The 24724-nt window shown below is 45.0% G+C and overlaps 2 protein-coding genes across 2 annotated transcripts in view; one reads left to right on the top strand and one right to left on the bottom strand.

Annotated features, from left to right (window-relative positions):
* Positions 1-588, bottom strand: part of LRRC74A (leucine rich repeat containing 74A) — a gene marked incomplete at both ends in the record, with an annotated part of 59824 nt that extends 59236 nt beyond the window's left edge. The window contains 1 exon segment of the mRNA XM_079699192.1: positions 448-588. Coding sequence (XP_079555318.1) covers positions 448-588 — 141 coding nt within the window.
* On the top strand, positions 587-23294 carry ANGEL1 (angel homolog 1; the record flags this gene model as incomplete). Its single annotated transcript, XM_079699512.1, has 10 exons — positions 587-650; positions 3738-4313; positions 5446-5672; positions 6133-6202; positions 6808-7241; positions 9533-9659; positions 9968-10078; positions 21406-21475; positions 22001-22164; positions 23134-23294. The coding sequence occupies 10 exons, from the start codon at positions 587-589 to the stop codon at positions 23292-23294; spliced, it is 2004 nt and encodes a 667-aa protein (XP_079555638.1).
* Positions 23295-24724: the final 1430 nt, after the last annotated feature.

Here is a 24724-nt window from a genome sequence, read left to right as displayed (position 1 = left end):
TGGACCCAAGGTGGAGCCGTAGTGAGGCGGCAGAAGCGGGAATAAAACTGTGGGCTTTAAATAATATTATGGGACTTACCTGGTGGCGCAGTGGTTCACAGTCCGCCTGCCGATGCAGGGGACACGGGTTCGTGCCCCGGTCCGGGAAGATCCCACATGCCGCGGAGCGGCTGGGCCCGTGAGCCATGGCCGCTGAGCCTGCGCGTCCGGAGCCTGTGCTCCGCAACGGGAGAGGCCACAACAGTGAGAGGCCCGCGTACGGCCAAAAAAAAAACAACCATGATGCCTCCAGGAGGGGTTTAATTTCAAATCCCGGCGCTTCTGCCGCAGCTAAGAGCCAGGCCCCGCCCGCTCCGCTCCATTGTCTTGGGAACTGGCTTCCCCTCCCAGCGGGAGTCCGCTTGGCCCTGCGCTCCCAATAAAGTTGTTGTTGAAGCGCAGTGGTACCATGTGAGCCGTCCCGGGGGTGGAGCCGGGGGTGGGGCGAGCCGGGGGCGGGGCCGAACGGAGGGAGACCCGGCGGGCGGCGGCAAGGAAGGGAGGCGGGCACTGGAGCGGGCGCGGGAGCGGGCGCAGGCGGCCGGCCATGATCGCGTCGTGCCTGTGTTACCTGCTGCTGCCGGCCGCACGCGTTTTCCGCGCCCTCTCAGGTACCGGCCCCGTGTCCTGACGGGCGGGTGCCAGGCCCGGGCCTGCCTCGGCGGTGCCCCTCGGGGCCTGGGGCGGCGTGCGTCGCGGACGGCCTCACAACCACTTTCCCCCGGCAGTGCCAACATGTGGGGAGGCCGCCCTCGGCCCCGCCGTGCCGTCCTGGACTAAACGAGGCCCGGGCCTGGCCGGCGAGCCTCGTGGGCAGCCCCCTCCTCACGCCTGTGACCTGGAGGTGTCGGGCCACAGTTAACGTGGAGGGGGCTGGGGGAGGGGCCAGAGCTGCTCTTCTCTGGCCCCGGGGTTGCGGAGAGGTTCCGGGTCCCGCTGAGTCACTGCCCTGGGGGTCGGGGAGGGTTGGCCGCTTGGGGCCGAGGCGAATGTCCGAATTCTCTGTGGACAGGGGCCAGTCGGCCCTGGGGGTGGATCTGTGGACTGAAGACCTAGACGTACCTGTTTTTCCCCTGGGTCAACTCCACACCCACCTTTCCCAGCCGCCTCTCAGCGGAGTCTGGTTGAAAAAACGGATGCTCAGAATCCAGAGACACATTGAAACCTCAGCTTTGAAGCAATGTCCCGTGCGTTTAGAGATGTAGTGGGGTGGAGGCAATGCCCAGCGGGTACTTAGAGAAGAGTTATTGTTTAACTTTGCCATGATCTGCCTGCGCTCCCCACTCCTGGTCTTTGACGTTCCCGAGGCTCTTATGAGACCATCAGTTCCTCTGGGAGATCCCACAGAACCCCCAGACTTTTCTCTGGCATTTTAGGGGGCAGGACAGACCAAGAAAGACTTTTATTTTTTTTTTTTTTTTTTTTTATTTTTTGCGGTACGCAGGCCTCTCACTGTTGTGGCCTCACACTGCCATGGCCTTTCCCGTTGCGGAGCACAGGCTCCGGACGTGCAGGCTCAGCGGCCATGGCTCACGGGCCCAGCCGCTCCACGGCATGTGGGATCTTCCCGGACCGGGGCACGAACCCATGTCCCCTGCATCGGCAGGCGGACTCTCAACCACTGGGCCACCAGGGAAGCCCCAAGAAAGACTTTTAGAAATAAGAGGTCCAACTGTGTGCCTTCTTTGCTTTTCCTTTCTGGAACTTTACACAATATGTGTGTGTGTGTGTGTGTGTGTAATTTCTGTTCCTATATATTTCATATAAAACACTTAATGTATGTATGTGTATGTTTGTATCTGCTACTAGAATGCGGGCTCCAGGAGGGCAGGGCCATGTCTGTTTTGCTCACTGTATCTAGTGCTAGCATACTGCCCAGAATGCAGTAGGCACTCAATTCGGGAATGTCTTGTATGTACATACTTCTCAGAAATGAGGAACTCCACAGAAGTTTTCAGAGAACTAATGCATACTCTTCTAACCACGTTGCTGTCATTTCTGGAGCTCTGCCAGTGTCCATAATGGCAGCCTTAGTGACATATACTAGTCCAGAGGTTTCTAGACCAGTAGTCAGAGTTTTAGGTATCTCAGAGGAAGGGCCACCTCCCCCCACTCACTTGCACACACCTATTAAAGTAGTCCCATTTGTATTTGTACATTTGGTTTCTACAGATTTTCTTTTAATAAAAGAATTCTGCTGTTGAAAAACAAACCACCACCACCAACCAAAACCTGCTGAGTTTGAAAACTAATAACCTCACACATATAAATCAAAGAACTTCTGCCATCCGATATACATAGAGGATGTTTCAAAGGGCAGGGAATTAATAAGTTCCTGAGACTAAGGTCAGCAACTCAGCCCATGGGTTTAGAGCAGGGTTTCCCAGTCTCAGTACTGTTGACGTCTGGGCCTGGGTAGTTCGTTGTGGAGGTGTCTCTTGCACTGTAGGATATTCAGCAGTATCTTCATCCTATAACCACTAGATGCCAGTAGCATCCCCACAGTTGTGACAACCACTGTGTCTCCAGACAATGCAGAAATGTTCCCTGAGGGCAAAATCACCCCTGGTTGAAAAACCACTGGTTTGAGGGACGTAAATCCACATAGACCCTAAATAAGATAGTGTCTTTCAACGTTTGAACCATTTTGAAGTTTTTCTTGCCTTTAAAAAAAAAATGGAGCCGCTAAAATAAATCTCTGGTGATTGAGGGTCATCATCATACATGTCACTTGTCCTATGCTATAAATAAGTGACTTAGCGTGTGTTGGTGGGGGGAGGTTTTGTTTGCACCAAAATACTGTGCTTGGATTTTGGGGGCTCCAATTTTATAGTTTTTCCCACCTGCTTTTTCCTGTTGGCTGTCACTGTGGCTGCCGTTAGCAGAGAGGAGGCAGCTGTCTCTTGCTGTCAGTTGTTGGCACCTTCTGATTTACAGCCGCTAGAGTACTATGGAATGGGAAAGATGAAGTTTGGATGGGATAATGAAGTTTGTGAAGATTTATGAGTAGAATAAATAGATTTGAGAAGAGGATCCAGGGCCTTTGCTAAGAGAGAGATTGTACAGATTTTGAGACACCCTTTTTGTCTACTTTAGGCCTTTTTCTTTTAGAATGCATTCATAGATTAGTGGATTTATAGAACTAGAAAAGCTCTTGGGGATTATCTAGTTCAAATTTCCCTTGTCCTCATTTTACAGTCAAGAGTGAGTCCATCTCACTAGGGGCATTGTCCAAGGTCACATAGCTTTGTTAATTTCAGTGCTAGCCCATGACCCACAGTTCTGACTCATGGTCAAGTGCTGGTTCCAGTGTAATGTGGCTCTTAGAACCAGAGAGTTGATGTTAATAGGAGTCTTAACCTCCAGATAAAAGGAGTGTGGTTGTATGTGACCATCTCTGTCCTAGATTATGTGGGATAGCCATTCTTTCATTCACACACTGAATATTTATCAGATCCCTACCATATGAATTAGTTACTACTTGTAAAGCATTTAGAACAGTGCCTGGCACATAGTAAGCACTTCACTCTGGTGATGATGATGTTCCAGGCACTAAAATGGGCAGGCCCAGTGATGGTACAGTGATGAGCAAGGTGGATATGATTCTTGCTTGTATGAGACTTAGTAGAAGTTGGGAGAAGAGCGTGGGTTGGGTGATGCTGTCATCTTATAACATGGTATTTTGGCTTTCTTCTTAGATGCTTTCTTCACATGTCGAAAAAATGCCCTCCTGGCGAAGAGCTCGTCCCCCCGGGTAGACGGCGACTTTGCCATGGCCCCTCGGGGCCCCGACCAGGAGGAGTGTGAGGGCCTGCTGCAGCAGTGGCAAGAAGAAGGGTCAAGCCAGCCACTCTCTACTGTGAGCGAGGGTCTGCTTGTAGATAAGGGAGTAGCCCAGAGCAGCCTGGCGCTCCTGATGGATAATCCTGGAGAACAGGATGCTGCTGCAGAAGACAAGTGGTCCAGCAGGCAGCTGAGTGACCTGTGGGCAGCAGAGAACCTGGAGGAGCCTTTCCCTGAGGTGCTAGGAGAGGAGCCACTGCCAGAGGTCGAGGGCCCAACGTGGGCAGCAGTCCCGGTGCAGACCGGCCCCCAGTATGCAGACTGTGCTGTCCTCCCAGTGGGTGCCCTGGCTGCAGAGCAGTGGGAAGAGGACCCCGCAGTGGTGGCCTGGAGCATAGCACCAGAGCCTGTGCCTCAGGAAGAGGCTCCCATCTGGCCCTTTGAGGGCCTGGGGCAGTTGCAGCCTCCCCCAATGGAAATCCCATATCATGGTGAGTCTGGCAACCGGCTGAGTGAGCCGGGGCAGCAGGTTGTCTCAGATGTGCACACAGTCACTGCTAAAGTTCTCTTGTGTGGAGCTCTGCTGCTGCATTCTGTTTTTCTGAGACTCCTGCAGTGGCAGATCCAGAGGGGCCTTAGAGAGCATTTCATCCAGCCCCGTGGCCTTTCAGATGAAGTGATCACGGCACAGAGAGGTAGCAGGACATGCCTAAAGTCACATAGCTAGGTAGTGGCAGAACTGAAAGCAGACCATAGTTCTGATTCTCTACATTATTGGTTCTCTGGAGGTGACCTGGGGTAGCGGTGGAGAGCTCTCAGGGCTCCACTCTCTGCCTCAACCAGGATAACTCCATTTTTTTTTTTTTTTTGTGGTACGTGGGCCTCTCACTGTTGAGGCCTCTCCCGTTGCGGAGCACAGGTTCCGGACGCGCAGGCTCAGCGGCCATGGCTCATGGGCCCAGCCGCTCCGCGGCATGTGGGATCTTCCCAGACCGGGGCACGAACCCGTGTCCCCTGCATCGGCAGGCGGACTCTCAACCGCTGCGCCACCAGGGAAGCCCAGATAACTCCATTTTTATCTGTGTTACATATCGGGCTTCCATTCAACTTTGGAGAATGAGTGCTGTGGCTCACATAGGTTTGAAATCCACTCTGCAGCTCCCTGCTCGAGGGCACATGGGAGACACATTATGGTTTCTGGCTCTGTAGGCATTTTCAGGGTTAGAGGTCAGAAAACACCCAAGGGTGAGATTACTCTAGAAATGTCTTTAATCTCAGATGACTGTTAAGCACATTCTGAGTGATTCTCCAGAGACCCATGGATTTATCAGAAGTGAGAAATTGTCGACCATATTTAGTGAACTTGTACTAGGTGCCAGGTGCTATGCTAGGTACTAGGGATACGGTGATGAACAGGCCAAGATTATCTTTGGGTTTGTGGAGCTTATTGTCTTGTCTGAGAATGTCCTTAGAGTGTTGTTCAAATCACCACAGAAAGGGATGAATGACAGGGAAAATGAAAAAAGGAACTCGTCACAGTATCATGGAGTCAGGAGTGGAGATGGTGGGCCCTGTGAATAATATGGACTTACCATGGACCTCTTCTTCCCGACACCTTTGCAGAAATCTTGTGGCGAGAATGGGAGGATTTCTCCACTCAGCCAGATGCTCAGGGCCTGGAGGCAGGAGATGGCCCTCAGTTCCAGTTCACTCTGATGTCCTATAACATCCTGGCTCAGGACCTGATGCAGCAGAGCTCAGAGCTCTACCTGCATTGCCATCCAGACATCCTCAGTTGGAACTACCGCTTTGCGAATCTCATGCAGGAATTCCAGCACTGGGATCCCGATGTGAGTGAAGATGGGGAGATGTGCCATCCTGCATTTGCTCTGGACCCTGGCTGTTTCCCAATGCTCTTAGAAAATGAATTGAACCCCATAGTTGTTCATATGATTGGCCTCCTGCCTAGGACTGGTGCTTGTCTTCCTGGTGTAATGAGTTTAGGGCAGATGCTGAGAAGACTGTCCGTGGTGCACGCTTTCTAGCACCTTTGTGCAGGCAGGGAGACGTGAGGGATTCAAGGAGCAGGAAGAGCCAGCACATGTATCTGATCTCAGCGTAACTCTGGGCCTGTTCTTGCTGGTAGTGGCTATCAGGGAAGAGTCAGCACCCAGGGGACGTTTCAGTGTGACCCAGCCTGAGACCCACAGCAGCTTCCCATGTGGCTTCAGTGCCTGCTCCTGGGGTGGGAGTCGTACTCCAGGGCCCTCCATTACTCTGGAGTGATTGGAGTCCTTGTCATTTTCCCAGATCTTGTGTCTCCAGGAAGTCCAGGAAGATCATTACTGGGAGCAGCTGGAGCCCTCTCTGAGAATGATGGGTAATGCCGCTCCCTGGCACATTTGCCAGTCTTTCTTCCTACAGCCCTGTCTGCTCTCTCCTGAAAGCACTGTATCTTTCTTTCATCTCAGTAAACCCTCAGTCTCATCTGCGAGCTAGCTCCTTTGTGTGGGTGAGAAGGAGAGTCCTGAAGTTTTAAAGCAATTCTGACATATATTGCCATTTAATCCTTGAAGTAACCAACCCTGTGAGGCTGAATATTATTATCCCCATTTTACAGTGCGGAAACTGAGGTTCAGAAAATTTGTGTGACTAGCTCAAGGTCACAAAGCTATAAACATACAACTCATAGGTTGTGGAGCCTGGACTCCGGCTTGTCTGACCCTAGAGTCCATGCTTTTCCTGTCAGGTTATTGCTTCATACCCTTCTGTCCCTCCTTCCCCTTCTAGCCACTCAGTCATCTGGTTACAGCTGTAAGGGAGCCTCTGCAGAACCAAGGAATTGGCAAGGGCAAGGACTCCCCTTACTGGACTGCAGGAGCAAGGCATTAGGCACACATGCCTGGGCTACTGCCACTGGGTAGAGGGACCCTAACCCATCTTCAAGGACTCTGACCCATCTCCTTGGTGGGGTGTTCGTTGCAGGCTTTACCTGTTTCTACAAGAGGAGGACCGGGCATAAGACAGATGGCTGTGCTGTCTGCTACAAGCCCACGCGATTCCGTCTGCTCTGCGCCAGCCCTGTGGAGTACTTCCGGCCTGGCTTGGAGCTCCTCAATCGGGACAACGTGGGCTTAGTGTTGCTGCTGCAGCCACTAGTCCCAGAAGGCCTGGGGCAAGTCTCAGTGGCCCCGTTATGTGTGGCAAATACTCACATCCTGTACAACCCACGTCGGGGCGATGTCAAGCTAGCCCAGATGGCCATTTTCTTGGCTGAAGTGGACAAGGTGGCCAGGTTGTCAGATGGCAGCCACTGCCCCATCATCTTGTGTGGGGACCTGAATTCTGTCCCTGGTTCACCTCTTTACAACTTCATCAGGGATGGAGAACTCCACTACCGTGGGATGCCGGCCTGGAAGGTGAAATGGGAGAGGCCACTGCGGGGTTGGCTTAGGGAGAGATTTTGGTGTTGGCACCTGGTGTTGCTTCTGTGGCAGGGACTTCAGTTACACCTGTTCTGGCTTCCTCTGGCTTTTTCTTGTTCTATTGATATCTGGTACCCAAGCCTGGAAGTTAGGAGCTCGTGAGTGCCTTTGGTATATTGGAATCCTTTCAGTTTTTATCATTAATTTATGTTTAGTTTACAGGTACATAAGTATATATGTAAGTGCATGTAAGTACACAGGTACATCCCTTTAAGGATTCAGACATTTTAAAATAAGACCAAAGTCCCCTTTATTACCTACATTTCCCACGTCTCCACTTAGAGTCAAGTAATAACTGTTCAAAGTTTGGTGGTGTTCTTCCAGGTCATTTTCTATGCATTTGCAGTAGTATCTAAGCTGTTGTGATGATGTAATCATAATCTACATTTATTAAGCACTTACTGTGTGCCAGGTGCTATTTTAAGCACTTTACATGTATTAACTCATTAATTTTCACAATTTCTATCATTGCTTCCATTTTATAAATGAAAAAGCTAAGGTGTAGAGAAGTTAGGTAATTTGCTTACTCTAGTTTTTGCAGGTAGTGAGTGGTGGAGCCAGGATTTGTAACCAGGTAGCCTGGCCCCAGAGCTCTTGCCCTCCAATAGTATGCTGTGATTGCTTCTAACAGCTGGTATATAATGTACTGTGTGTATTTATAAATGTGATAGATTATGTATATTTCATTTTGTAGCTTCTTCACTCAACAATGTACATATGTATCTATCTCATTCCTTTTAACTGCTGAATGTTTATAACCTAGGTATCTTATAGTTTTATTGTAGTTTATTTAGCCCTACCGAGGAGCATTCAGCTTGTGCTGATTTTTTTACATGTCACTTAATCTCCTTGTTCCTCTCTTTTGCCCCTGCTGATCCAACTTGTTGCTTAACTTTTGGCAAGGCACAGGGGAGAAAAGACATAAAATGACTGAATTATTGTGGAGCACTTTGGGCTTTTATTTTAATGAGGTTCCTCAAGTGCCAGCGATGTCCTGGTTGCCACATGCGCAGAGAAAGGCATTATCCTGCCAGGAAGCTGCTATAATCAAGGGGCTCAGGGAATGGGAAGAAGAATTTACTCAGTGCCTACCATGTGACAGCTGCTGTTAAGCACAGTGATTAAGAGCACTCCTTTTGAAGCCAGACAGTCCTGTGTTCAGATCCCTGCTCTGCCACCTTGGGCAAGTTACTTCACTTCCGTAAGCCCCATTTGCCTCGTCATACACTGGGGATATAATGGGACCTACTTCAGAGGGTTTTCTTTGGTGGATTACATAAAATAACGCACACAGTGTTTTCCAGTTTCTGCTTCAAAGGAAGCAGTCAGTAATTGGTAGTTACGGTTACCCAGATTCTTAATTGTATGTGGTATTACTATCCCACTCAATAGTAGAGCGTATTGAACCCAAGAGAGTTAACTAACTTGCCCAAAGTCACACAGTTAGTAAATGGCCATTCAATTGAAGGTGTGTTTTACTTCTGATGGCATACTGAAAATGTATGTCCTTTAGGGGCAGAGAGATTGCGTCTATCACTGCTCTCTCCCCAGCACTTAGCTAGTGTTTTGCACATAGTTGGCATTCAAATATTTGTTGTTGTTAAATGAAATAAAGGGGATTTTGCTACACACGTTGGAGATACGCAGATGACTGATGTTGCCGAATGTTTCCCCTACTACGTTCTGTCCGTTCCCAGGCTGCTCATGGGCTTTGACCGAGGATGGTGACGTAGATACGGTAAAGTGCTTTGGTGAATTTCCCATTTGGTTTGACCCCGTGGTTTCCCAGTAATAGGCTTAAGATGCTAGACGTTGATCCAGAAGATCCAAAGATCAGGATAAACCTTTTCCCACTGCAGATTAAAGCCCCTGAAAGTTGACATTCCCTGGGCAGAGTAGTGTAGATTTTTCTGAGCTGAAATTTAGGGGACCCTATGTTCATATAGTTCTGTTCTCTTTGACTCGCATACCTCACTCTTAACCCCTTATTCCTGTCTCATGGACATTTCAGTGTTTCTAGTAAAAAAATAAAATAATGGTTTTAAATAGCTCCTTATTTTTAACTTTCCCCTGAGACGTATGTGTTTTGCTTGTGTTACGTACATAGTATGTGACTCTGTGTGTGTGTGTGTGTGTGTATGTATGTTTGTCTGCATGTCCCAAAACATGGGCTATTTCCTTTTTCCATCTCAGATTCCTTATTCCCATCTGCTCTTTCCTTGTAGGTATCTGGACAGGAAGACTTCTCCCATCAGCTTTATCAGAGGAAGCTGCAGGCCCCACTATGGCCCAGCTCCCTGGGCATCACTGATTGCTGTCAGTATGTCACCTCCTGTCACCCCAAGAGATCAGGTGAGCACATGCCACATTCTTGGTTGGTTGTCCCTCCACACCCATTTTGGGAGAAAGCTGGCACCTCAGTGACAAGAGAAAGTGTAATTCCCTCAATTCTCTTAGCACGTTCCTTTGTTTTTTTCATTGTCCTCCTCATGGTCACCTAATGAAATGGACAACCTTAAGTCATAGCCATTGGAAAATCTCCTTGCCTTCAGAGCCAGACTTCCTCTGTGTCCCTACCTGTAAGCTTCTTGGTATTAAGGAAGTCTCAGCATGTGGCTCCTCTTACTGTCTTTCACTGTATGGCTTTTCCTGGTTTACAGAGAGACGTAAGTATAGCCGAGACTTCCTGCTACGTTTCCGCTTCTGCAGCATCGCCTGTCAGCGACCTGTAGGACTGGTTCTTATGGAAGGAGTGACAGATACTAAGCCAGGTAATGGGAACTAAGCTTGTTCCCTAACTTGTTCCAACTAAGCTTGGTCTTCTTTCCTCTGCACCTCTGATATTTGTCAGTTATGTGGTTTCTTAGTCTTTTCTAGGTATAATTCTTAGAGATCAGCTTCTGGTAATAAGTATGCTTAGGAGGAAGGTCAGTGGAGTTCACTGGCCGTGTGCAGTGTGTTGAGAACATGGACCAGGAATCAAGAGACCTGGGTTCTAACTAGCTCTGAGACCTTGAGTAAGCCACAAGCTTTTTAGTATTAAGTTGCTAATAACTAGCATGTATACGGCATGTTTAAGAGAGAAAATACACTTGATGGGGCTTTGAAAATCATAAGGTGACAGTACTCCTGGTTGTAATAACAAGTTACTCCTACTGAGAACTTCCAGATTGTAAGTCGCAGAGTATGCTTGATGTTCTCCCCTTCTTGTCTCTGAAAACACTCCAAAGCAACAAGGAGAATGAAAAAGAGAAATGCAAACTCCATCTTTGAGAAAGCTAGGAGACCTGAAGATATTTGAAATCATGAACCACAGCACAGGTGGAATGGTTGCAAGAAGCACTGGAGGTCATGCAGGGGTGCTGGAGCAGGTATGGAGAGACTGGTCTGTGGGGCCATATGGATCTCCAGAAGAGCCAGCAGGGTGCCCTTCTCCAAGGTGGGGAGTGTATCCTGAGGCACGAAATCAAAATCCCTTGTTTCGTCGACAAGAATAGGATGCACAGGTTGTGAAAGGATATTGTCTTAACCTCTTTTGGTCCAAAGAGGCAGTAGAGGAAAGACTGATCAAGGAATCAAGCCAAATTTGCACGAAGCAGTCTGTTTAAGTGGTGGGGAGAGGTGTAATACTTAAACTGCATATTCTTTTGGCTAGGGGGAAATAAAGATGAACAGGACTCACACACAGCCCTGTGTCATAAGGAAAAATTCCTGTTACTTGGAATGCGTACCCAGGTCTGCGCTTATATAAGCTTTGTACCAATAGCTTGTACGTAAAAACCTCAACTAATTCCAAGCTGGGCTGCCCAAAAGGAGCCAGCGTGAGATCTGTACTAAAATACTATAAGAAAAAAAGGTGGAAGAACAGGAAAAATAAAAGGCAGATAAAGAATACTTCGGAGATAAAAACTGTTGCCATGGAACATATGAAAATTATGATTATTTCCCCATGAATAAAAAAATTAAGCAATTGTCTTTATAACATAAGAGTGCAAAAATAAAATAATTGCTTTTATAAAATGAGTTCAAGCACGTGGCAAGACATCAGTAGATGAAATGTAAACTGCAGAGCTCAGGAAAGAAGTGGAATAAAAAATTTAAGAATCACATAATGAATACAAAATTAGAAGTAGTCTAAGAGAGAATAGGCACTGCTGAAAACAAGCAAGAGGCAGAGGCCAGGAAGGATAAAAAGCACTAGAAAGAAAATAACAGTAGTGGAAGTTAAAGAGATTCAACATACACATAGTTCGAGTTCACAAAGAAGAAACCCAGTATGATAGCACAAAGGGAATATTTAAAGGGATGCATCAGGGAAGAGTTTCCCAAAATCAAGAGACCTGACTCTCCACATTGAGAAGGATATACCATGTCTCAGTAAAAAATGACACAGGAGAGTCAACAGTAAGACATCCCAGTGAAGTTAACAAAAGTCGAAGATAAAAGAATCCTTTGGGCAGAACCAAAAATATTGGGCTATTTTTAAAGGTAAAAATAATCAGGTAAGCTTCAGATTTCTTAACATTAACATTCGACTCTGGAACACAGGAGAGCAAGGTTTCAAAGAAAGATGGTGTGGTCAAAAATTTTATACTCAACCCAAAGCCTTTCATGAAGAAACTGCTAGAAGAATAACTTAAGACAACCAAGCAATGACTGAAAAAACTATAGTAAAAGGACTGGTGGTAAGCAATGAATTCATTTTTTTCTTGAAGTAATTTAACTTGAATTGGCATTTTGCACAGAGCAGTGAACATTTCAATGGCTTGGTTTTTTTTTTTTTTTAATTGCAAAGCTAATGTATTATTACAGCTGTGGTGATAGCAGTAATAATAGTGGTGGCCACCATGCATAGAGCAACTGGCGTGTGCTAGGAACTGGGATAAGTGCTTGGATCAGTTGGGCTCAGGCAGGGAAGCAGTGGCTCAATGTTTTAAGAATACAAAATCCTAAAGTTAAACAGTAGTAGGATCCCACATAGGTAATTCCATGTTAAGAATAGGTTATTTTTAAAAACTCAGTACTGTACTTGAAACATAACATAAGCATTTCAATTTAATAACAAAATAAGAACCTTTAAAATACACTGACAATCACTTTGTAAGTAGAATCATTATATGGGGGAAAATATCCAGTTCACTAACAGTACCCAATAATAGCAGTATTTTCAAAATTGAGATTAAATTTGGGTAAACACACCCATCCTCCACATACTGTGAACGTACCCTTCCGTTTGCTTAGTATCCCCATCCAGGGCCGAATAGGGTCCTGATGAATCTCTTTTAAGGACTCCAGATCTAAAAACCTACCACCGGTTTTAGACCATGAGTAGAAAGACTTAAGTGCAGTACAAGGAGATCATAGTGTGTGATCTTTTTTTCTAGAGGATTTGTTTAGATGTGCTAACAAATAATATTTCCAGTCCAATACCAGAGTCATCCAACTCAACTGTAGACATTCAAACTTGCCAAGTTGACTGTGACACTGACTTTAATGGGAAGCATCTGAGTTGCCAAAGTAGCTACAGTGCCAGGGAGTGATGGTCTAACTTTCCAACAAGTTGCCGTTGCATTGTGCTGGAGAGTTCTACATCACACAAGGTGTATAATTAAAAAAAATTGTGATTCTCACTCTCCCCAACTCCCTTTGTGAAGGAATAATTCATAAGATGGGAATCTAAATTTTAAGTCCCCCTCATTTTTTTTTTTTTTTTGCGGTACACGGGCCTCTCACTGTTGTGGCCTCTCCCGTTGCAGAGCACAGGCTCCGGACGCGCAGGCTCAGCGGCCATGGCTCACGGGCCCAGCCGCTCCGCGGCAGGTGGGATCTTCCCAGACCGGGGCACGAACCCGTGTCCCCTGCATCGGCAGGCGGACTCTCAACCACTGCACCACCAGGGAAGCCCTAAGTCCCCCTCTTGTAAATATTTTTAATTATTAGTGGTTTATTCTTTCCAGTATCGTTCTTAAAGACACTGAAAGGGGTTACTCTGTTTTCTTTTTCATGAGCACTTGCACATTTCCATTTATCTCCGGAGCTTCAGGTCTTTTAACATGTAAAAATAAACCATGTGCCCAATTAAGTGCATTCTAGGAAAAAACAGTTGCTAATAAATGACTTCCATAAACTATTATTAACAAACCGACCAGATGGCCACAGAGGAAAGGCTATCTGATCAGTTTTTGAACCAGGAAAGTTCTGAATCCAGCTCCTCCACTGGCCCATCCCTGCACAACTTATTATCCTCTTCCCAAGTACTTGCACTTACTTGCTTGGCTGCTGCCATTGCTGAATGGTCCAGGAAGATGTTGCAGCTCAGGTAGAGGCAGTTGTGGCCCATGTGCTCATGTGGCCTGGTGGGACAGGCAGAGGCCTTGAGTCCCATGTAACTGCTGGAGCAGTGCTGCTTGTACATAGTGCTGCATGGGTAGAACCTGGTGTTGAGAGAAGCAGTCTTCTTTCTTTTTTGTTTTTCTTTTCATGTACTAAAAAAAGACTTGATTTTTTTTATCCTCACACCAATATGAAAATTTGCGAAGTGTAAATGTCTAGTTTGGAAATCAGTCCATTGTCTTGCAGGTTCCAGCATTGCTAATGAGAAGTCTGCTGCCATTTTGATTCTTGATCCTTTCTTTGTATATCACCTATTTTGCCTCTCTGAGGCTTTCTGGTTCTTATCTCTAATCTCTTGATTTCTGAAATCTCATGATGGTTTACCCTACTCAGGGTGTTGGTTTCATTCATTGTTTTGGATACCCCACGGCCCTTTCAAATGGAAACTAATTTATTTCGAGTCACATAATTTTGCTGGTAATATTTCTTCAATAATTTCCTACCTTCTGCTTTCTCTTTTTGGAATTACTGTTAATTGTATATTAGAATCTACCATCTGTGAGATGCTCTCAGCTTGTTCATTCCTTCTAGTGATTTTAAATTTCTGCCATTATATTTATTTATTTATTTATTTATTTATTTATTTATTTTTGGCTGTGTTGGGTCTTCATTTCTGTGCGAGGGCTTTCTCTAGTTGCAGCAAGCGGGGGCCACTCTTCATCGCAGTGCGCGGATCTCTCACTGTCGCGGCCTCTCTTGTTGCGGAGGACAAGCTCCAGACGCACAGTCTCAGTAGTGTGGCTCACAGGCCTAGTTGCTCCGTGGCATAGTGGGACCTTCCTAGACCAGGGCTCGAACCCGTGTCCCCTGCATTGGCAGGCAGATTCTCAACCACTGTGCCACCAGGGAAGCCCTGCCATTATATATATATATATATATATATATATATATATATATATATATATATATATATATATATTTTTTTTTTTTTTGCGGTACGCGGGCCTCTCACTGTTGTGGTCTCTCCTGTTGCGGAGCACAGGCTCCGGACGCACAGGCTCAGCGGCCATGGCTCACGGGTCCAGCCGCTCCGCGGCATGTGGGATCTTCCCGGACCGGGGCACGAACCTGTGTCCCCTGCATCGGCAGGCGGACTCTCAACCACTGCACCACCAGGGAAGCCCTGCCATTATATTTTTAATTTCCAAATCTCTTTTTTAAAGTTCCTTCTTTTTTATACCATTTTTTTTTTTAATGAATGCAATATTGCCTTTCTACTACTGAGGATGATAATTTTTAAAATTCCATCTGTTCCTTCCAAGGTTCTTTTAATTAAGAGTTAGTTTCTTCCTACCCCACTGTTTGTTCCCAAAGATTCCATCAGGTGTCCATTCACATTTAGGAATGAGACATGAAAACGTAATGGCTCTGTAAGGGATGGTTCTAATTGACTGGTGAGTTCATTGTGACAGTTTTGATTTTCACCTCCCACCTCTTTTCTGGAGTAATGGTACCTCTGATTCCTGACCTCTTACGTGATTCAGAAGCCTAAATTCGCTTGCCTCTTGCTGAAGAGAAAACCATTTTCAATATCCTGCTGGTCACTGTGATTTTTCTGATTCAAAATGAAGATATTAGTGTTAGGAACATTTATGTTCCAAATAACATCACATCAGTCATCACAAAGTGAAACTGCAGTATTTAACAAGGAATAATAGTCAGAAAATAACTAATGGTTGAAGGTTTTAATTCATCTTTCTCAGTTCACAATAGTTCAAGTAGATAAAAAATAACTGAGAATACAGAAGACTTAAATAACATGTTGTATGGTAAATCTGATGGATACATATCAAACTCTGAACACTGAAAGCAGAGCAAAGACATCTTTTAAAATATCCACAGGAAATTCCTGAGAATTGGCCATATATTAGACTACCACAAAAATAATCAGTAAATTTCAAACAGTAGAAATAGTATAGCCAACTTTCCGTGATCACACATGCATTAAAAATAGAAGTTAAAAGAATGCTATCATCTGGACATTTAAAAAATTTCAAACAACTTTTGGGTCAAAGATGAAATTTAAACTGAAACTGCAGAGTGTGTAGAAAATAACAATAATGAAAATACCATATATTTGTGGTATATAGCTAAAATAGCTTTCAGTGAAAAATTCATAGAATTATATAGAATATCTTGAATCAGAGAATTATATTGATAAGAAAAGATTAAAGTAAGTAAATTAAGTATCCCCCAAGTTAGAAAAGAGAACAAGCTGAAAGAAAGCAGAAGATGAAAATGAAAATAATTTAGAGAACAGAAAAACAGTAGGACTAGTAAGCTCTAAAAATCAGTTGGTTTTTTGAGTGAAAAACAGCTGTCAGATTAGCTAACCTATTTAAGGGGGCAGGGGAGGAGCAGGTAAAAGTATTCAGATGCAGAAGAATTAAGAGGATTATAAGGGGGTCCTTTTCTCAACCGAGTGCAGAAGAAATTGAAAACTTTGATGGCCTATGTTAATTTTAGAAAATGTAATTTACTAAAACTGATTGTGAAAGAGAGACATAACATAGATTACCACAGGGTGAAAAAGTAGCGAAAGTTCTGAGATACAGTCCCACAAAAACACCATGTTCATGTTGATAGGAGAACATCATCAAACCTTTAAAGAACTTGTAATTCCATTACTGTTTAAATTGTTAAAGAGCACAGCAGAAGGGGGCCAAGTTATTTTTACAAAAGAAGTATTTGACACCAACACCTGACAACAGTTACACAGGAAAAGAAAACTACAGACCTTAATATTCTCCACTTATGAATATTGATGCAAAAAATGTACATAGACCATCAGGAAACAGAATCTAACATCACACTGAAAGAGCAATATACTATGGCCAAATGGAGTTTATCAGAAATATGAAGGTAGTTCAATATTGGGAAATCTATTAATGTATTTATCATGCTAATAAATATATGAAATCTATTAAAATATAGAAATGCATGTCATCCTGTAGAGGTCAGAGACATTTGTTAAAATTCAACATCTATTCCAGATTCTTTTAAAAAGAACCTTCTTAAGGAAAAAATAGATAATCCCTTATACCCTTAAAATACATTTATCTTGGTCAGTCAGTGCTTTGGTGCACCATGGAGGAAGGGGCGTGGAGCCACCAGGTGCCTGAAAAAGAAAAAAAAAAAAAAAGCATTTATCTCAATCCAAAAATGAGCATCTTGCTTAAAGAAGACAATCTAGTGGCATTCCTGTCAAAGTTGGGAAAAAGATAGGGATGACTACTGTCATTCAACTGTGAGAGACACCAGCCACAGATTTAGAAATAGAACATAGAAATATAGACAAGAAAATAGAAGTAAACAATGGAAAGGAGGGGGTAAACTATTACTAGCTGTTAATATGGTTATATAACTGGTTATCCAAGAGAGTCAACTAACAGCTATTATTAGCGTTAATTCTGGAAAGTATCTGGGTAGAATATTAATATGCAGAAATCAATAGTATTCATATAATAAAATAATGATATATTTGTTAAAAGATGTAATTTTAAGAAGACCCTATTTATAATAGCAACAAAAAGAGAAAACAATTTAACAGGGAAAATGTAGGAATATTTCATTTCATATAAATTAACAAATTTATTGGCATGAAGTTGGCCATAACATTCTCTTACCTTTTTTAAGAAATAACTTTATTGAGGTGGAATTCACATACCATAAAATTCACCCATTTAAAGTGTACAAATCAGTGGCTTTTAGTATATTCAGAGTTGCGGAACCATCATCACAATCTAATTTTACAACATTTTCATCACCCCCAAAAGGAATCCCATATTCATTAGCAGTTATTTTCCCTTTATCCCTCCCCTTGTAAAAAATCAACAGTGGACGTATGGGTTTCTGGACTCTCAGTTCTATTCCATTCATCTATATGCCTATCCTTACGCCAGTACCACTCTGCCTTGATTATTTTAGCTTTGTATAAGTTTGAAATAGAGAAGTGTAAATCTTGTAACTTCATTGTTGTTTTTCAAGATTATTTTGGCTATTCTGGGTCTCTCATACATTTCTATGTGGATTTTAGGATCACCATGTCAATTTGTGCAAAAAAGTTCGTTGGGATTTTGGTAGGGATTTACAGATCTGTAGATCAGTTTGGGAAATGTTGCCATTTTAACAGTATTAGCTTATGATTAGTGAACATGGAAGTTTTCCCATTTATTTAGATCTTTAATTTCTTTCCATGTTTTATAGCTTTCAGTGTGTCTTATACTTCTTTTGTTAAATTTATTTGTAACTATTTAAAATTCCTTTTGTTACTTTTATAAATGGAAATATTTTCTGAATTTCATTTTTGGATTATTCATTGCTAGTGTATAGAGATGCAGTTTTTGTATATCAGTCTTGTATCTTGCAATCTTTCAAACTCAATTTTTTAATATAAATTTATTTATTTATTTATTTATTTATTTATTTATTTATTTATTTATTTTTGGCTGCGTTGGGTCTCCATTGCTGTGTGTGGGCTTTCTCTAGTTGCGATGAGTGGGGATTACTCTTCGTTGCGGTGCACGGACTTCTCATTGCGGTGGCTTCTCTTGTTGTGGAGCAGGGGCTCTAGGCGCATGGGCTTCAGTAGTTGTGGCTCGCGGGCTCAGTAGTTGTGGCACGTGGGCTCAGTAGTTGCAGCACGTGGGCTCAGTAGTTGCAGCTCTCGGGCTGTAGAGCGCAGGCTCAGTAGTTGTGGCGCACGGGCTTAGTTGCTCCGCAGCATGTGGGATCTTCCCCGACCAGGGCTCGAACCCACGTCCCCTGCATTGGCAGGCAGATTCTTAACCACTGCACCACCAGGGAAGTCCCTCAAACTCATTTATTAGTTCTAGTAGTTTTTTAGTACATTTCTTAGGATTTTCTATATATAAGATCATGTCATCTTGCAAATAGAAATAGTATTACTTTTTTCCATTCCAATTTGGATGCGTTTTATTTCTTCCATAATTGTCCTGGTTAGAACTCTCATTGCAGTGTTGAGTGGTGACAGCAAATATTCTTGTCTTATTCCTGATCTTAGGGGTAAAGTTTTCAGTCTTTTAGCATTGAGTATGATGTTAGCCATGAGGTTTTTTTGTTTGTTTTTTGTTTGTTTGTGTTTTGTGGATTCCCTTCACCAGATTGAGGAAGTTCTCTTTTATTCCTTATTTTTTAAGTGTTGTGGGTTTGTTTTTTGTCATAAAGGAGTGGATTTTGTCAGAAATTTTTTCTGTGACTATTCAGATAATCATGTGGTTTTTGTTCTTCAGTATTCTATTAATATGATGTATTATATTAATTGATTTTCAGATGTTAAACCAACCTTACATTTTTAGGATAAATCGTATTTGGTCATAGTATATAGTCATTTTTCTATTTTGCTGGATTTAGTTTGCCAGTATATTGTTCTGAGACTCGTTTTCCAACATGGGGGAGGAGGAGTTTCCCCCAACGCCAACAAACAATTCAACTCAATTCTGACACTGTCTCCCCAGCGATAGCATCAGATTCCACAGGTTAAGGGCTCAGTTCTACAAGACCCACCCCTCCAATACTTCAGGTGCCTGTCAAAAGACCAGGTTGTTCCCTGTGCTTCTTCTGACCAACTGGCTATAAATCAGAGGTTCCCACTATCCCCTCCTTCCTTGGGTTAGATTAATTTGCTAGAGTGGTTCACAGAACTTAGAGAAACATTTCACTTGCTAGATCATTGGTTTATTATAAAAGGATGTAACTCAGGAACAGCTGTACAGAAGAGATGCATAGGGCAAGGTATGTAGGAAGGGATGTGGAGCTTCCATGCCCTCTCTGGGTGCACCATTCTCCCTCGAATCTCCATAAGTTCACCAACCTGGAAGCTTTCCAAACCCTGTCCTTTTTGGGTTTTATGAAGGCTTCATTACATGGGCATGATTTATTAAATCCTTAGTCATTGGTGACTGATTCCACCTCCAACCTCTCTCTGCTCCCCAGAGGTCATAGGGTGGGACTGCAAGTTCCTCTCATCACATGGTTGGTTCCATTGGCAACCAGCCCCCAACCTTAGGTATTTTCCAAAATTGCCTCATGAACATAACAAAAGGCACCTTGCTCACTCTCAACACTCAGGAAATTCTAAGGGTTTGGAGAGCTTTGAACCAGCAACTGTGGACTAAGACTGTATATGAAGACTGACTATATATGAGATATATATATTTGGTCATCTGAATGACCAAATATACATTTTTTATAAATCACAGAACTGTAATTGTTGAGGCATTTTGCATCTACATTCATAGGCGATACTAGTCTGTAGTTTTCATTCTTTGTGATGTTTTTGTCTACTTTTGATATCAGAGTAATACCTCGTAGCATGAGTTGGGAAGTGTCCCCTCTTTTATATTTTGGAAGTATTTGTGAAGGATTCCTATTACTTTTTTTTTTAATGTTTAGCAGAATTCACTAGTAAAGCTATGTGAGCCTGGGCTTTTCTTTGTGAGAATTTTTAAATTGCTAATTCAGTCTCTTTAATTGTTATAGAACTATTCAGATTTTCTTTTTTTTTAGTCAGTTTGTGTAGTTTTTGTCTTTTTAGGAATTTGTCCATTTTACCTAAGTCATCTAATTTGTTGGTATACAATTGTTTATTGTATCCCTATAATTTTTTTATTTCTTAAGGTTGGTGGTGATGGCCCCCTCTTTCATTCCTGGTTTTAGCAATTTGAGTTTTCTCTTTTTTTCTTGGTCAGTCTAGCTAAGGGTTTGTCAATTTTGTTGATCCTTGTTATCCTTTTTCTTAGTTTGGGTTGTTATAACAAAACACCACAGCCTGAGTAGTTTATAAACAACAGAAATTTATTTCTCACAGTTCTGGAGGCTGGAAGTTCGAGGTCAGGGTGCCAGCATGGTCCAGTTTCGGTGAGGACCCTCCTCTGGGTTGCTGATTGCCAACTTACTGTTGCATCCATACATGGCAGAAAGGACAGCTCTCTGGGATCCCTTTTATAAGGGCATTAATCCTGTTCATGAGGGCTTCACCCTCAAGGCCAAATTACCTCCTAAAGGCCCCACCTCCTAATGCCATCACACTGGGGGTTAAGATTTCAACATAATTTTGGGGAGAGACAAACATTCAGTTCATAATACCTATGAATGTCAGTAAGATCTGTAATAATATTCCCTCTTTCTCTCCTGATATTGGTAATGTGTGTCTTTTTTCTTTGTGTATGTGTGCGTACATGTATAGGTGTGTATAAGTATGGACACGTATGTGTGCATACATATGTATACACATACATACACAGATACATATATGCACACAATGGATGGTGGGTGATAGAATATCTATGGAGGAATACACCAGGAATTTGTTAACATTGGTTGCCTCTGGAGAGAGGAATTGAGTGGCAAGGTCCCAGAGTGGGAGGGAGCCTTTTCACTGATATTTTTCTCTACATTTTGATTTTTGTACCATGTGACTGTATTACCTATTCTAAAGAATGAATTTAAATTTTTTAAAAAGTTGCTGAGCCAGGGAAGAGATGTCTGTGTTAGAGACCTCTGTCTGCTTCCTGAGGTTCTTGACTTTGGTCCATTGTTTTCTTCCTCTCCTCACCTTTTCTCTTTCCCTTTTCCCTTCTGGAACAATCTAGTCAAGGATTTGAGTGGGATTTCAGGGTGCAAGGTTCTAACCCTGCTTCACTGTCTGTGAGTGATAAAACCCTTTCTCTCTGGTCTTCTACAGAGCGACCTCCTGGCTGGGCCGAGTCTGTCATTGAGGAAGACATATCTGAGCCTGAGCCTGACTTCCCCAGGTAATCTTCTTCCAGTTCCCTTCTGCTTGCATTCCAGCCCCATCGAGGTGTATTCGAGAGATTCCTGTTGGCTTTCCTGGGGCTGATTTGGGGGAACACATTTTGCTGAGCTCTCTCTTCCCCTTGTGTGTGCTAAGTTTATGGAGGAACAAACTGGTGTGCAAAGGCCAGAGGTGACCCACCTAGGTTCTTGCAGATGAAAAGCCCCTGCCCTTTTCCTTTGGGAGTAAGGCCTCACAGAAGAGCTTGCTGACCCATGGACAAGGGTACATTAGGTATACTTCACCAGGTAGCAAGAGGAGAGTGGGGGGTGAGAAATGTCAGCAGGACTGTATATAAATGTGTCTGTTTCTAGGCTAATTTTAGCTAAGACTCTCAGCCTCTTAATTAGCATGGGAAGGCATTTGCTGAGGTTGAGTTATTTGGGATCATCCCTTAAAAAACTTGATAAAACCCACAGAGAAGTGACCTTGGGAAAAGTTCAGTGATGTTTGTTGACTGACATCTTCCCCTCCATCCCCGAAGGACTGTAGGCACCATCCAGCACTGCCTCCACCTGACCTCGGTATATACTCATTTCCTGCCCCAGCATGGCCGCCCAGAGGTCACCACAATGCCCTTGGGTCTTGGAATGACAGTAGATTACATCTTCTTCTCAGCTGAGTCCTGCGAGAATGGGAACAGAACTGGTAAGCTTGGTGGATCCTGGATTCCTAGAAGCCACCCCCAAGAGTCCCTGGGAACTGATGGTAGGTCAGGCATTTGATCACATGGCTTGGGCTGCTGGGACCTGACCAGCAAAGGAGCAGATCTCATACCTACCTGACACTGGTCATCCTCATCATACTTCCCTTAGGCCATTTGCCCGCCTTCTCTTTTTATCCTTGTAGCATTAGAGAGATGTGGGCAGAACAAGCCGTCCCTCCGTTTTTTTTGTTTTTTTTGTTTTTTTTTGCAGTACGCGGGCCTCTCACTGTTGTGGCCTCTCCCGTTGCGGAGCACAGGCTCCGGACGCGCAGGCTCAGCAGCCATGGCTCACAGGCCCAGCCGCTCCGTGGCATGTGGGGTCTTCCCGGACCGGGGCATGAACCCGTGTCCCCTGCATCGGCAGGCAGACTCTCAACCACTGTGCCACCAGGGAAGCCCCGTCCCTCCGTTTTAAAGATGAGAATAGAGCACCAGGAGGTGCTCTATTGGATTTGTTCAGTGGCAGCTGGTTAGTAAGGGACTTGGTTAGGTTAGAAACCCCATTTCCTGTCTTCTCACCCCTCACAATAGTCACAGTATAGCAGTCTATCAGCCCCATGCCTGTTTTGTTTAAAGCATGTCTTTTAAAATGTTTAGATTTTCTGTTGAGAAATCAAATTTTATATAGCAAATCTGGACTTCGGCTTCTCTTGGAAAATCAAAAGATCTTGTAATGCTGGGCTTGGACGTGCACTCTAGTTTGCCGCAGTCCCACTGAAGCCACCCGGCTTCATTCATTGACATATGGCATATCTGAGAAAATGAGGCCTCCTCCAGAGGCGGCAGGAGGTGAGGGAGGATAGGGCCGTCGAGGAGACGCAGGCTGCTAAGGTGTAGCTCCCACGGGCCCCCCCACCCCGTGCAGTGTGGCTGCGGCTGCCTTACCCACCGGCCTCTGCTTTGTGCTCCAGATCGCAGACTTTGTCGGGATGGAACTCTCAAGCTCCTGGGCCGGCTCTCCCTCCTCTCTGAAGAGATTCTCTGGGCTGCCAATGGCTTACCCAACCCCTTCTGCTCTTCAGACCACCTCTGCCTACTGGCCAGCTTTGAGATGGAAGTCACTGCCCTATGACGGTCTCCCAGGGGAAGAGAACTTCTCTTCCAGAAGAGCCACCTGGATCAGAGACTGTGGAAATATCCCATGCTTCTGGAAACTTAGATCCAAGAAACTTACGTCCCCTCCCCTCCCCTCCCCGTTCCCTTTCTCCCATGGCTACATTTCCTCCAGGCCTGTCCACATTCTCTGCCTGTGGTCCCTGCCCCGCCCCAGCCTCTTCCTAAACCTGTGCCACATACTGGGTAGCCCTGGGAGAGGCAGAAGGGGGGGTTCCCCCTTCCTTCCATGTATCCAGTGCTCTCCCTTGATTTTAATTACCAGGGTTGCAGGAGCTATTGATCTCATTGGTTATTTGTTTTCAGGCCGTTTCATGGTGGGTGCCTTCTGACCTGACCTTCTCCCTGCCTGAGACCCCTGGGCCCAGCCCTCTTGCCAGACACACACACGTGAGATGTGTGTTGTGTGTGCATCCTCTCGGGGTGGGACTGCTCTGCATAGCCATGCCTGTCTCTGACTATCCCACTTTCCACACTGGGGCTGTCAGCCTAGGGGCAGGTGGAGGGCGTGACCGGGTAGCTGTGTGCTGCCAGGCACATGGGCACCTGGCTGCCAGTGGCAGGAGCGTGGGCCCGTCTCCCTTTATCATCTGTGTTTCGTTAGGTGTCCATCCTGCCAACCAGGGCACCCTCATTGTCCGGGCTCTGGTAACAAGTGGGCCCCACGAGCTGGAGCAGCGGATTCAGGGATGCCCTCGACCCAGAGCTCCCCACAGGCCTGGCATGTTTCCTCTAGGGCTCATCCCTTTCCCCAGGCTGCCCTGTGGGAGGCCAAAGTTTGAACCCCTGTGCGGGGTCAGTGGGCAGGGGTAGTGGATTGAGGTGCCAAACTCTTTAAGCATGAGGAGGAAGAACTGTCAGGAAACTCCTATCTCACTGGAGGACTGCGGCGAGGGTGCGAGTCCCAGGGGGAGAGAGCCGGCAGGTTCTGCAGCTGCCTCAGCTGGGACGCAAGACCTCAGGGACTTGTTCCTTTCCCTCTGCACAGCTAAGCTGCAGTTCTCTGTTCCTCTCCTCCCACTGCTTTTTACTCTTTGCTGCCTCCCCCATCCCCTTCCTTTTTTCCCCTAGAAAAGCCTGGTATTTAGCTCAGGTCAGAACTTCTCAGCAGAAAGGTGGCCCTGGGCAAAACTGGCCCAAGAACTGGAGGTGGTGGCTCATGGCCTCTGCTTTCCCTCTCCTGGTGCAGGGGCACCCTGACCCCTTCAGGGGGTGCTCCCTTGCCCACATGAGTCACCTGCATGCCTGAATCCTGCATTGCTGGGTGTAGCTGCTGGCCCTGCAGACTTGACTTGCTGTTGGCCCACTTGGCCTCCAGAATGGGACTGGAGGATATAGCTGAGAGGCTGGAGTTCGGGACAGTTAGCTAGAGGTTAATGCTTTCTCCTT

The sequence above is a fragment of the Hyperoodon ampullatus genome (assembly GCF_949752795.1).
Source record: "Hyperoodon ampullatus genome assembly, chromosome: 3".
NCBI lineage: Eukaryota > Metazoa > Chordata > Mammalia > Artiodactyla > Ziphiidae > Hyperoodon > Hyperoodon ampullatus.
Note: the sequence above shows the minus strand (reverse complement) of the source record. Positions and strands in the feature narration are given on the sequence as shown.